Here is a 12,829-nt window from a genome sequence, read left to right as displayed (position 1 = left end):
ATGGGCTCTCCCCTATTTATAGGCACGTGCCTTGAGCCCTTCCCACCTTCCAGCCCTGGAGGGGGCAGGTTTAGGTAAGTTTTGCTCTGCTCTGTCCCTGCGGGATCCCAGCATTTCCTCTTTATGTGGCCAGAGCAGGCAGTGCCCATTACACTTCCCGCAGCCTGCCCTCCTCTGCCTCTGAATAACTCCCTGCAGGAACCCCGGATTGCCCAGGCAGCCGCCCAACGTGTGCCAAATTCCCTGGGAAAGCTGTCAAAAGGGAAAGCTTTCTCCCAAACCCCTTCTGGTTGGAGGCAGGCTCCCAGCAATCAAACGGAGCAGTGGGACCGCCGGCGCGCAGCGCTGGCGTTAGCTGCCTCGCTCGGCGCGCGCCGACACTGAAAGGCTCGTAAATGTAATGAAGTCCCTTTGACACCTGCTCCTCTCCACACTTTAAACGTGAGCCATTGGCCCGCAGGGAGCTGGGGCTTTAAAAATACAAATTATAGTAATTGTCTGCTGTGTTATTGGGAGGATTGCAATAAACGTGGAGCACAACAGCGCGGCGCCACGAGCTGAGCGCTGACAGGATGCATAAATTGCTCCAGGTTTTGATACACCCCCCCTCCCTTTTCAGCCCCCCTCTTCAATCTCCCCATCTAACAACTTGCATAAATCACTGTGTGTTAACGCTGCTTTTCTGCAGAGAGGCACCTGGGGCTCTCTTATCCGTCCCCTTTGAGGTGTTTTTGGGGACCTCTGTCTTCTCTCCCTGTTGGCCCAATAGCCTCCTTCCCCCCATTGCTGTCCCCAAACATCGGGGGGGGAAGGTGAGGCCTAAACAAGCACTGCAGGCTTTGAGGGTGAGCAGTGAGGACGCCCAGCCCCTTCTGCTGGGGTCTGTGAACAGCATCCATCAAGTTCTAAGGCACACGTGGGGATGCGATGGCATGTATCGTGTGTGCATCATCCCCATCATCAGCAGAGCAGCATGTGCTCGGCATGTGTGTCCCTTCCTGCTCCTCAGCTGGGGTAGGAGCTTTCTGTGCCTCCTCTCTCTGGGTGCTGGAGGGTCAGCTATGGACCCTCATCAATTGGGGCTGGCACAGGAGGTGGCTGCATCCCTCTCCAGCTCGGCCTTGTAAGGATGCTCCAAAGAGAATTTGTTTATATTATGGCAAATGATCCTTTCTCCCCTTTTCTCCCTCCTTCTTATTATCCCAGGAGGCAATGCCCCAGATGGCAATGCTGCAGTAGAACCCGAATTGTCTTGTTCCCAAACTAACAGGGATCCACCTCCCTGTGCACCCCCTTGGCACTTGCTGCCCAGTTCACCTGCGTGCAGACAGCATCTGCATCAAGGGTGAGACATAAACCCAGCTCTCTGACCACTTCAGCAACTTCAAGGACAACTTTAATGACACCCCATTTCTATTACTTTGCCTTTGGCTTTTGCTCTGCCCTGAAGGTCCCCTGCTTTTGGTGCTCCCACGTCAGGCACAGCCTGATTTCAAAGCTCCTCTGACACCACTGCACCCCAAAGGTGGCTGCACTTCAGCCTTACGCTACCTTGTGGCATATTGTGATGTTTAATTAATATGAAGCACTTTGAAGTCTCTGATGTGACTTATTCATGCCCACGTTCCCTGCAGACCCTCCTGTTTGATGTCCACGTTGCAGGGATTATTTAGATGCAACCTTCTTTGTGTCAGATTTAAGCAGAGAGAAAAGGTTGCTCTTTAGGGCACTACATGAAAAGTTGCCCTTCCTGGGCAGGAGATCAGCTCAGCCTCGTGCTCAGAGGTTTCTGTGTATGTGCTGGCTATTCACCTGGGTGCTGACAGCACTTGGGTGGTATAAATGCAAAGGAATGGGTTCTGCCCTTAAGAAGCGATGTCTCAGACACAGCTGTTTTCCACCACATCCGGGTGGCTGTCCTTTCGTGGTACCCAACAGGCAGTGTGCTCGTGTCCTGGGATGTAAAAGTTAATTTAAGGTTGCTAAATGTGGGCACTGTGGGTCGAACAATGAAATCAGTGCAAGAAACCTGCCTCAAAACCATGGGAAAGCTTTCCCTGCGGCACAGGTATTTACACAGAGCAACAACCACATGTGAGAGTGTCCCTTCATGGTACGTTTCACGTCGTCTTTCAACAGCTATCTTTTCTTTCTGTTCCAGATGAGTTTAGAAAATGATGATAAGAGAGCACGCACGCGATCCAAGTCTATCAGAGGTGAGCAGCTGGGTATCCTGCAGCACGGGGATGTAGGGACCTGAGCTCCCTGCGCTTTGCTTGTTCTAAATAAGCTTTGATTTTTCAAGTCCAGGCTTAATTCTAAGCTATTCTCACTTCCCCCTTTCCAACTCCACCAAAACTTATCTATAAACCCGGAAAACTCCCAACCACAAACCTTTCACAGGTCCTCCTGGTATTTAATCGCCCATCCCCTACACACACAGGTGAAGCAACCACGTTAAAAAAGCCCCTTTGCATGCTGCTCTTTTGGGGGTATTGCAATCACAGGAGCTTCAGATCAGCTCCTGGGGCTTTCATCATGCACACTCTGCCAGCGGCTTTGAAGTTGCACATCTGAGAGCGCCTGGCAGAAGTAGTGCATGCTGGAGGAGGAAACAGGCTGTCCCTGGCAGGGGTGTGAGGACAAACGGCTTGTTAAAGCAAGGCTTGATTGCTCTTCATTTCCCAACTGTAGGAAACGTGCAGGTCTTTCGGTGCTTTCTCTCTGGGAGACGGGGAGATGCTCTGATACAGAGCATGAGGTGGTACCTCGCATGGTTCCATAGCACGTGTGATGGTTACAGACCAGCCTCTCCAGTTTGGTTCCTTTTTGTGGCTCTGGATTCAATGAATTGGAAAAGTGGCTGGAAGAGGGGAATGGATGGGGTTGGCTGCAATTCCTCCTTGCTCTTCTCAGCATCTGCATCTTTTCACAAACAAAACCAAACCCAGATTGCTGCCAATGGTGCTGAATTGAGCTAGGGTATGTGGGTTTCATTGCTTTGCTGCACGTGGCTCAGGTTGCTAATGAGAGTGCTCTGATTCTATTTCTTTTCTTGCACCCTGCATTCCCCACACTTGAATCTGGGTTTCTGGATGTGAAAAGGTGATTTACTGCACTCGCCCTGGGACTTGCTGCTGCCTCCAGTTTGTTGAGGCTTGTGAGTCATCCCACCGGGAGCTGCATCCCAGGAAACCCAATTAGCTCAAACAAATTGAGCAAAAGTGTTATGGTTTTCAGCCTGGGCAAATGTGGACTTGTGTTTTGGGGCTTTTTTTCCTCCTGGTTATTTAGATTCCCGGCTGGATGTAAGGTTTCAGCAGCGATGCGATGATGTTGGATGTTGCTATTGCAAGCAGTGAGAAGTTCTCTTGGGAATAACCCCTAACCCCCCTACAAATTGTTACTTAGCTTAAAAGCCAAGTAACACGACCCCTACCATATGTCTGAGCATAGCCAGGGGCTCCCACATCAGACCAGGGTGACAATTAAAACGTGGCTGTACCTGTTGATGTTTCAGAGGTAAATGAGGCTGTTGCAGTGAAACAGTGGTGAACTACAGGCTGGCATGCAGCAAATGATGGCAGGATAGATTTGTCCTCTCTTTCCCCAGTGGGATGCCTGTGAAGGCAATAGAAACCCAGCTGCAGGCAGGAGAGGATCCCCCAGCAAAGGGCGATGTCTTGGGGCGGAGGGATGCTGGGCACCCCTGTTGTGGTTTTGACCTTGTGTTTGTTTTCCATTGCTGTGTCCTGCCCCAGTGCCCACGGAGCTCATCGGCCAGGAGGTGAGGTAAGGACCCTGCTCCTCCTTGGTGGTGGGAAGGGAGGCCCGTTGCTGGGAACCTGGGTGAGGGCACTGAACCCATAGGACTAAGGGGGTGGAGGTCTTGCTGTGGGGCTGATGTTGGTGGGCACCTCCTTGTGTCTGCGTTCTCAGGGCACCACTTGACAACACCATCAGAGGAGCCACAGGATGAAAACATGAGCTCTGGATGGGTCACATTAAACTGAAGACCCTCCAGCCACTCTCTGTCCCACCCTAGACCTAAACCCCAGCAAAACCTAATGCCCACACTAGGTTGCAGCATCATTAGGGACAGCATCCTACTAACCAGAGTTTCTTTTCTGTGTATTATTTCACATCCTCTAGTTGCCCTCAAACAACATTGAGCCACATCACTTCTCACGCCAGATGCTCCTTCTTTGGCCCTATGTCACCTCTTGAATCACTGAGGTCCTGTTGTCACAGATGTAGCAGCACTGGCACGCCAACAGCAGCAGCCAAAAGAGCAGGAGCAGGTCTCTACAGAGCTTCTCATTAGAAGTAACAGTCTCCTCCACCTCTAAGCTCCTATTAAACCCTGCACAAGGGCTTATGCAAGAGGTGTAGGAGTCTTTAACCTGGACAGGCACTAATAGCAGGGGCTGCCTCTCCATTGTGTCAAAAGTAATTGGACCTTAACCAGCCCAATTTGAGAGCATTTCTGCTGCTCCTCTCTCCTATTACACCGGAGAGACGGGAGGAGCGGGCGGCACACAGCCACTTCTCCAACTTTTATTGCTGAGCACTCGAGTGGAGGTGGTAATTGGAGCAGGTGACATATATAAGGGGCAGGACAGAGGGCTCCACAAAGCCATCTCTGCAGCTGTCACCTAATTGCCTGAATAACTGGACGATTAATCGACTAATTGGAAGCAGGGCATCGTCTGCATGACAATAAGAGGTCCTTTTGTCAGGCTGAGGAGAGGGGGAGAGCAGGTCGGTGTGGTGGCTCTGGTGGGGAAGGAGAGTGGATTTCATAGACCTCAAAGCCCCTTTCCTCTGTTGGGACTCCTGCCAAAACACATGAAACCTCCCCAGTGGAGAACAGGGGCAGGAAAGCCCAGCCCAGTGCATGCAGAGCATCACCTCTGTGCTGGTGCTTTTAAAGGGGTTAAATTGACACTCCGAAGCCACAGACATCCCAAATCACCACCTGCTTCATGAAACCTCGATGCTGAACCCCACTTGGCTCTTTCCTACTTACTTTTCACTGCAGGCTGCATTTCTCCACATCAAATATCTGATCTTCATCAGAGCTGCTCTTGTTTCACGTTGAATAAGGGCCTTTTCAGGCAAGTCGCTGGTAGTATAAACACTGCTCTGTCCTTCGGTGTGCAGTCACTTCAGAGCGTGTCTGGGGCTGCTCAGGACAGAGCAGCTTCAGTCATGACTGAGGGCAATTAGAATTAAATAGATCATCATCAGAGGGAGCAGTGAAGGGGGGAGCTCCCTCTTCCAATTGTGCACTTCAGTGGGATGAGCTGGGAGCCATCCCCAAAGTGACAGTGTTGGAGGATGCCCAGCAGCTTGAGTTGAATTCTGAGCAAAGCAGGGACTTCATCTTCTCCAGGACATGCAGCTCTCACCCATGCCACTTACAGAATGCTGTGTCCCCGTCAGGGATGTGCTGCCATCATTTGCCCTCTTAGCATTAGAATCATAAAATGGTTTGTGTTAGAAAGGACCTTAAAGCTCATCTAGTTCCAGCCACAGGCAGGGGGACCTTCCACTAGACCAGGCTGCTTTGCTAAGCTAAAGCAATCAGGTCTCCTTGAAGGTCAGACTCCTCCTCTCCTGACAGCTCAGCAGCCGTTTCCCATCACAGTTTGGGGCTGAATTCTCTTCTTTGAACGCAGTGATGTGATTTCTGCAGTGTTCTGGGGAGTTGAGTCATTAATAACCCACTGGTGCACCCAGAGCTGCTGCATCCATTAGTGCACTCAGATCCTCCTTATCCATCGCTTTCTGCAAGGGCTGAGCTCCCTGCTGAGAGCAGGAATTCTGCGTCCCTAAAGCCTGACTTGGCACTTGGTCCTATTTAATGCTGTCCTGTGTCTTTTACTCCAGGAATAACAGGCTGGCCAGATCCCCCTCTGGGCTGGCGATGTCTTCTCCCTTTCCACTGTCATCAGAAGATTTCATTACCGCTTACAACTTCCCGGGCCGAGGGTGATACAATGCTAAATGAGGTTATTAATCGTACATGACTCTAGAATCCCTCAGACGTCAGGCAAATCACTTGGGCATCCTATAATCAATGCCATAATCTGGTTTTGCCAGAAAATGTTTGCTTTAATGCTTCTTAGCTGGAGCTCTTATAGCTCCTGGAGCTGGGACTAATTACCCCTGCCAGGGATGTGCTGAGGGATGCAGCTAGTGCTGTATGGCAAAGGCAGCAGCGGCTTCGAGCCCCTGGAAGTCTTTAGCTCACCCTCTCCTGCAGAGCAGCAGGAACAAATGTGGGGGTTTGGGAGACCTGGTCATCTAAACCCCATCCATTCCCCTAAAAGGGAGGCTCTGAGATGCTCCTAAGGGTTTTTGCCCTGGTGAGCCCTACCCAATGTGCCCTGCTTAAAATCTCGCTCCATTCCTAACCTGCTCTTCCCACAAAGCCACCCATTTCTTGCTGCAAGGACCCCCGGTTCCCTGACAAGCCATCAAGCAGGTGAAAAGCCCGTGTTTTCCTCCCGCACCAGAGAGGAAGGAAGCTGAAGAGTAGAAGCGGGGAGGCAGAGTGCAGTGGTTGTCTGCTTTTTAAAAGCTTGCTCTTACACATGCAAATCTTTAATTAAACATACTCATAAAACTATAATGAACCGTTCATTTAATTAAATGGGGTGAGTAATTTCATTAATTTTTAGCAAACAGCAAGGCTGCTCTCCTGCCCTCCTCGCTTGGAATTCAAAGGGCCAAGCTGAATCGTTTGAGGGGAATTATCTTCCCTTTTGTGGGTATTTTGCTCCTTGGGCACAGGATCTGTTTAACTGACCATAGTCTGTAAGGTTCTAATTAAAAATGAATTCTCCAAGTCCTATTGCTGCTCCTGATGGCTCCTTGTTTCCCTCTCAAGCTGTCCAACCCCAGGCTGTAACGGCTCAGGACACATCCGTGGGAAGTATGCAAGACACAGAAGGTGAGCATGGGTTGGAGGTAATGGGGATGGCAAAATGCAAGCAAGAAGCCAATAGAGAGGCACTCACTGGGGAGAGGCTGGTTCACAGAAGCAACCCCATTCACTTGCCCCAAATCTGCCCACCAAAGAGCCTGTTTCAGCCTCTCCATCAGTTTGTGAGAGATCCCGGGGGATCTGCTTCTCCAGGCTGATGGGAACCTTCACACAGACCCCAAACCATGGCAGAAGTACCTGGGTCAGGTGCCTGGGATTGATGGGTGCTATCGACAGGCAGAGATTTTGGTCTGCTTGTCACCTCTGTGAATGGGGAGGGGAAATGAGAGCATGTTGGCTGCCTTGGTCATGCTAGCCTTAACTGAGGGTTGTCATCACCCTAGAATGGTGAAATCAGAGCAGTTGGTAGACATGACCCAGAAACCCAGCCTGGTTTCATAGAGGTGCTGGGAGCTGCTGGTCCTGCTGCTCCCAGGGCACCTGCTCAGGGGCTGGACTGTTGGAGTGAGCCCAGCATCCTTGTGCTGGGAAAAGCTGACATAGCTGCACGAAGTCAAGGTCTGAGAGCAGATCTTCTGGTCATGAAGGGTTAAACCAGGTAAAAACCTGGGCTGCTGAACCATCTGGTATTTTTAGTGTGTGTTTGTCCCACTCGCCTTTGCCTAACTGGTTCTGATGCCATAGCCATGCCCTTCTCACTCGGCCATGCTTCCTCTCTGCTCCTTGATCCCATCTGCAGTTTACAAAGCTGCCCTCTAGCAAAGAAGAGGAAACTTCAGGATGCGGAGGCCGAACATCTGGTGTCCAAGAGAAAATCCCATCCGCTCAAGCTGGCCTTGGATGAGGGCTACAACGTCGACAGCGACGGCAGCGAGGAGGCCGAGGCGAAGGAGGAATCTGGCTCCGATGAGTCGGAGGGGACACTGGAGGAGGATGAGGCAGAGGTGGTGGAGCAGGAGGAGACCCACAGCCCCGAGCCCTCAGAAGGTGGTTTATCATTGCTGATTGCAGGGCTGTGCTCTGCAGATGAATAAGGGGCAGGGAGTGTTAATAACCAGGAGTTACAGCTCCTCTTTATTATGTACATGATGGGTCCTTCAGTTATTATGTTTGGTAGAAGCACAACGGCAAAGCTCTTGTTAACTGAGGGGATATGGTACGCACAGATTGTCCCTAGTGTCTTCAAATGAGAGCTTTTCCATCAGGGATGCTCCGTGGGGAAGGACCTATGGAAAGCACAGAGGGGTTCGCCCCGTGGCTCAGATGCAGCCGGGAAGGCAGCCGGGGTCCTGCATCACTGCCTCAAGGGGCTCAGCTTAGTGAGCAATCCCAATGGATCCGGTTGCTATCCCAGAGGAGGAGTGATAGGCAAATGAGCTGGGCATCCAGCTGGGGTCCCAGTTTGGAGCCTCTGGTTTGGGAAGCACTGGGAGCCAGACGCCTGCCAACAGTGGGGGGGGGGGCTGGGAAGCTGCATGCATCTGAGCTCCACAGAAGCTTCCACATGGAAATCCCTTTCCTACCTGCCATTCCCTAATGCAATAAATTGGGCTGCTCCAGGGGCATAACAGCCAGGCTGTGATTTCAATTAAGCTTAAGTGAGACAAAGAGATGTTTATGAGCTTATACAATTAATTTCTTTTCCTCCTTTTTCCTTTTCCTTTTTTTCTTTTACTTCTTTTTTCTTTCCTTTACTTTTCCTTTCCTCATTTTTCCTTATTTTCTCTTCCTTCTTTTTTCCTTTTTCTATTTTTTTCCTTTCCTTTTCCTCCCTTTTTTCCTTTCCCTTTTCCTCCCTTTTTCTCCTTTCCTTTCCTTCTTTCCTTCCTTCCCCCATCCCAGAGAGAAGCCCAGCAAAACCAACCCATTATGGACAGAACACAGCAACAAGTACGTCTGGGCCCAGCAAGGCCAACTATAGCAGCTATCAAGAAATAATCGCCAACTCTCTCCTAAACCTAGGCCAAATAGCAGAGGAAACCCTCGCCATCGAAGGGCAGCTGCCTGAGGCTGAGCTGCAGGGCTCCAAGCCCCCATCCAACGTTGTGCATCTGGTCGACGAGGATGCGGGAGAGGAGGAGGAGTTAGTGGAGGAAGAGTGCGACAAGGAGATCATCATCCAGACGGAGGATGCGGAGGAAGTCATCGAGGTCACCAGCGAACGCAGCAGCGAGTTGTGTCCGGAGCACCGGGACGATGCGAACTGCGAGGAGTCCTGCAAACTGCAGAAGGGTGAAGCAGAAGAAGAGGATGAGGAGGAGGAGGATGAAGATGAAGAGGAGGAAGAAGAGGATGAAGATGAGGAGGAGGAAGAGGAAGAAGAAGAGGAGGATGAAGAGGAGGAGGAGATGGCTCCGGAAGTGATCTGTGAAGAAGCTCCTCACACTTCTCAGGACACCCAGAAAAGCCACTGTGAAGGGCAGTTCAGCCCGAAGCCCGAGTACTCGGTCATCGTGGAGGTCCGGTCGGATGATGACAAAGATGATGATGCCCGATCCCAGAAGTCAGCGGTGACTGACGAGTCGGAGATGTACGACATGATGACCAGGGGCAACCTGGGGCTGCTGGAACAAGCCATTGCGCTGAAAGCCGAGCAGGTGAAGATCGTGCGGGAGCCCGGCCGGCTGCCGGGGGAGCACGTGAAGCACTTCCCAGTGGATGAGAAGCAGAGCAAACCCCTGGACAGCATCCGGAAGAGCTACTACGGCAAAGGTATGGGGACACGTGCCTCCTTCCTGCCCATGCCCAATGGAAGAGCTGAACTTGCCTGCTTAGCACCCCATCAGAAAGAGACTGCTTGGGGGGTGTTCACAGCCCACAGGGGGGATTTAGCCACAAATCCTCAATGCCCAGAGGGATGGGGATATCCTAGAGGTCAACACTGAATGCACAAAATGAAGGTGTCGTCTGCATCTCAGCAAGGGAATTGCTTGGCTAAATTGGTTGTTGGCCTTAAATCTCAGCCCGAGCAGTAGGGCTGGTTTAAAATCCAAGTGGGTTTTAAAGCAGTGGCAGGGGAACGGCCACAACAACACAGGGGACTTGGCATGGGCTGTTGAGTCCCCTCGGTGCAGAGCTGGGCTGCCTGCGCCATCGCTGTGAACAGCTCCCTGCTCCAAGCCTGGTTAATTACTCAAATTGCTTTGCTGGTGTTAATTTCTGGAGCTTCCAGTGTTGTAAATCCACCTTTGGGAAGAAACCCTCCAAAGGGTTTCTCCCTGTTTCACTGGAAAAGCGGGTGGGAAGCATCCTCAGCAGTTTTCCTCTCCTTTTAACTTCTCCGCCTCCAAATCCCTATCCTGCTCCCCACTGCCTTTCCCCCACATTCCCTAGATCCCTCAAGACCCGAGAAGAGAGAAATCAAATGTCCAACTCCTGGCTGTGATGGGACCGGCCACGTCACGGGACTCTACCCTCACCACCGCAGCCTCTCTGGCTGTCCGCACAAAGACAGGATCCCTCCGGAGAGTGAGTACATGGTGGGATACACGGTGCTTAAATTAGCCTGAAGCCTTATTTCCTAAGGGGAATTTCACACCTGATGGGTAGAGCTGGTTTGAGGACAACAGATGGATTTTATGACTGAGTCTCTAGAGCAAGCATGATGCTAATCCTTGGGGTATAATAGTTTCTGGCATGGGATGGTGCCTTTCCAAGTTGTTCCGGGATGTTTCTATCCACCATATGGGTATGGTTGGTGGCTGTGGAGTTCACTAGGAAGCCTTACCCTTCTTAAAGATTTTTAGCACCATCCTGTGGAGAATGAGATCCCTTCTCTGCATATCCAAGAGGTGCTTTAAAAACGCCTACCCACCTCCAGAGGTGTGTTGAGCAGTTCCCATCCTTACACTGAGTGTCACTTATTTTTCCCTGTTCGGGATATCACGTTGGGAAAAGGGGAAACTGTTCTCTCTCGCTGTCCAACTGTGCTGAAAGTGCTGCTGTATGGCAAAGGAGAGGAGTTGTTCAGGATGTGCAGGAGAGCTGAGTCTCCTCTTACGCTCTCGTCACTGGAATACTCCCAAGGTTCTATACCAAGATTCATCTCTTCCACAGAAAATATTTATCATCATCATAACACCTTTTTATATATACAGATGCATAGAGATTTTATTTTTACCTCTCCACCAGCATCTGAAATAGCTTTCCCTGTGCATGCACATAAAAATCAATGTTGTATGTTTATGATAATGCCATAATAGACAGGAAAAAAAAGGAGCCTTTCCTTATCAGTAATTTCAAAGGTTGCAGACCTGCCATAAACACCCAACTGCAGGAAACGAGGAGGAAGTACAGCTTGAATGCAAGAAAAGGGTATTAATAAACCCCTAACACGAGCTGCGTGCTTTAGAAAAGCTTGCAAATCAAAGCGTTTTCTGTGCTTTTAAGGTCAGTGCTGCAGGAAGCAATAATCCTGAGGATTAAAATTAAACCAGAAAAATAAAGAAATCAGAAAAAAAAGGACAAGTCCTAAGGAGAAAGCAGAGAGACAATTTCAGTCACTCAAAACTACCTGAAACTGGGAGACCCGGCTCCAAAAGGGTGGTGGTGGGATGGGAGAAACCACATTCCAATAGGCAAAGGAGGCCAAGCTGTGTGCCGAGATGCTAATCTAGTGCTGACCTGAGTGCTGCTGCTTTGTAAATCCCTCACTCTTTGCACCGACAAATTCTAATCACAGCATTTCACACTCCCTGGTTTCTAGGAAGTCCAAGACTTGATGATTTTGTCTTTTTCTCTTCCCTCTGATTTTTATCAAGTTGTTTTTGCTTCCCTTCCCCTCTCCCCTTCCCTTTCTCGCCCCCAAGTCTTGGCGATGCACGAGAACGTGTTGAAATGCCCCACGCCAGGCTGCACAGGACAGGGTCACGTCAACAGCAACCGCAACACGCACAGGAGGTACCAGCTTTGACTTCTTCTCCCTAATGGCCAGGGCAAGGATGGCAGCAGGGCAACCACCCCCAAAGCGCTGGCTTCACTCTTGCATTGAGAGACGGGGCAACTAAGACTAGGAAAGCAGGGATGATCCCAAGACAAAGAATAACATGGGGAAGTATGATGGGGTGGTGATTTCTGGCTGGGCAATAGGGCATGGCAATGCTTCCAGGTGGGATTATGAAGGTGGGGGGTTCACGAAAGAGGTGTTTGGCACAGGGTGCCCTGTGCCGCTGATTGCAGGGTGATGTTTGTGTTTAGTGATGTGGCACTGTGCAGGATTTCTAGGCATATCCATACTATTTAGGCTGAACTGACTATTGACCTGGGAATTCAGGTCCTTTTGCTGTAGGACTTCAGCCCAGATGTGGTCAGAAGGGGACAGAGGTGTGCTTTGGGACCTTATAATTATACCCCATGCTCTGGCTTCAGCTAAATTTGAGCACTTCTACAAACAGAAAGGCTGTAAGAGGAGGTGATGGTGCACTTAAAAGCTAGAAACCTTTCAAAGAGCCAGACCAGCTTGTGCTGCAGGGATGCACTCATGAATTTATGATTTACCATTCGCTGCACTTGAGCTTAACTGGCAGAGAGTGACAGCTCCGAGAGGGCTGATGCGTTTGCAGGAGCAAGGTGAGTTTGTGTCATGACTCGTTCAGCTGTGGAGGAAGCTGGAGGATGCTTCACTATAGCTGCTGGAGGAGAACTGAGGAAATCTGCTTGGTTAACTGAGAAGCTGGGTTTGGTGCAGGCAGCAAGTGATCACAGTGAGACTGAGGTGATCCACTGGTGCTAGGGGGTTACGGAGTGAGCTTTGGGGTGAGATCCAGTGGGGTGAGAGCTCTGAATTTCACACAGGGCTGGGTTTGGGTTCTCTCAGTGCTGGCTGCTCCAGTGATAAAGGTGCCTGTGATGGGTTGGGGTTGACTGGGAGTGTGTAAG

At 50.7% G+C, this 12,829-nt stretch overlaps 1 protein-coding gene across 8 annotated transcripts in view; it reads left to right on the top strand.

Annotated features, from left to right (window-relative positions):
• MYT1 (myelin transcription factor 1) overlaps window positions 1–12,829 on the top strand; it is a 59,305-nt gene that overhangs the window by 26,510 nt on the left and 19,966 nt on the right. For all 8 annotated transcript variants that reach the window (XM_057400911.1, XM_057400910.1, XM_057400909.1 and 5 more), the window contains exons 3-9: window positions 2,162–2,216; window positions 3,762–3,792; window positions 6,896–6,958; window positions 7,692–7,939; window positions 8,795–9,664; window positions 10,286–10,420; window positions 11,761–11,851. In XM_057400911.1, coding sequence (XP_057256894.1) covers window positions 2,162–2,216; window positions 3,762–3,792; window positions 6,896–6,958; window positions 7,692–7,939; window positions 8,795–9,664; window positions 10,286–10,420; window positions 11,761–11,851 — 1,493 coding nt within the window. The remainder of the gene's footprint in view (window positions 1–2,161; window positions 2,217–3,761; window positions 3,793–6,895; window positions 6,959–7,691; window positions 7,940–8,794; window positions 9,665–10,285; window positions 10,421–11,760; window positions 11,852–12,829) is intronic.

Source organism: Pezoporus wallicus, unplaced genomic scaffold (genome assembly GCF_028554395.1).
Source record: "Pezoporus wallicus isolate ANWC-B61680 ecotype Strahan unplaced genomic scaffold, APGP_CSIRO_Pwel_v1 contig_11133, whole genome shotgun sequence".
Classification (NCBI taxonomy): domain Eukaryota; kingdom Metazoa; phylum Chordata; class Aves; order Psittaciformes; family Psittacidae; genus Pezoporus; species Pezoporus wallicus.
This window is presented reverse-complemented; position numbering and strand designations above follow the sequence as displayed.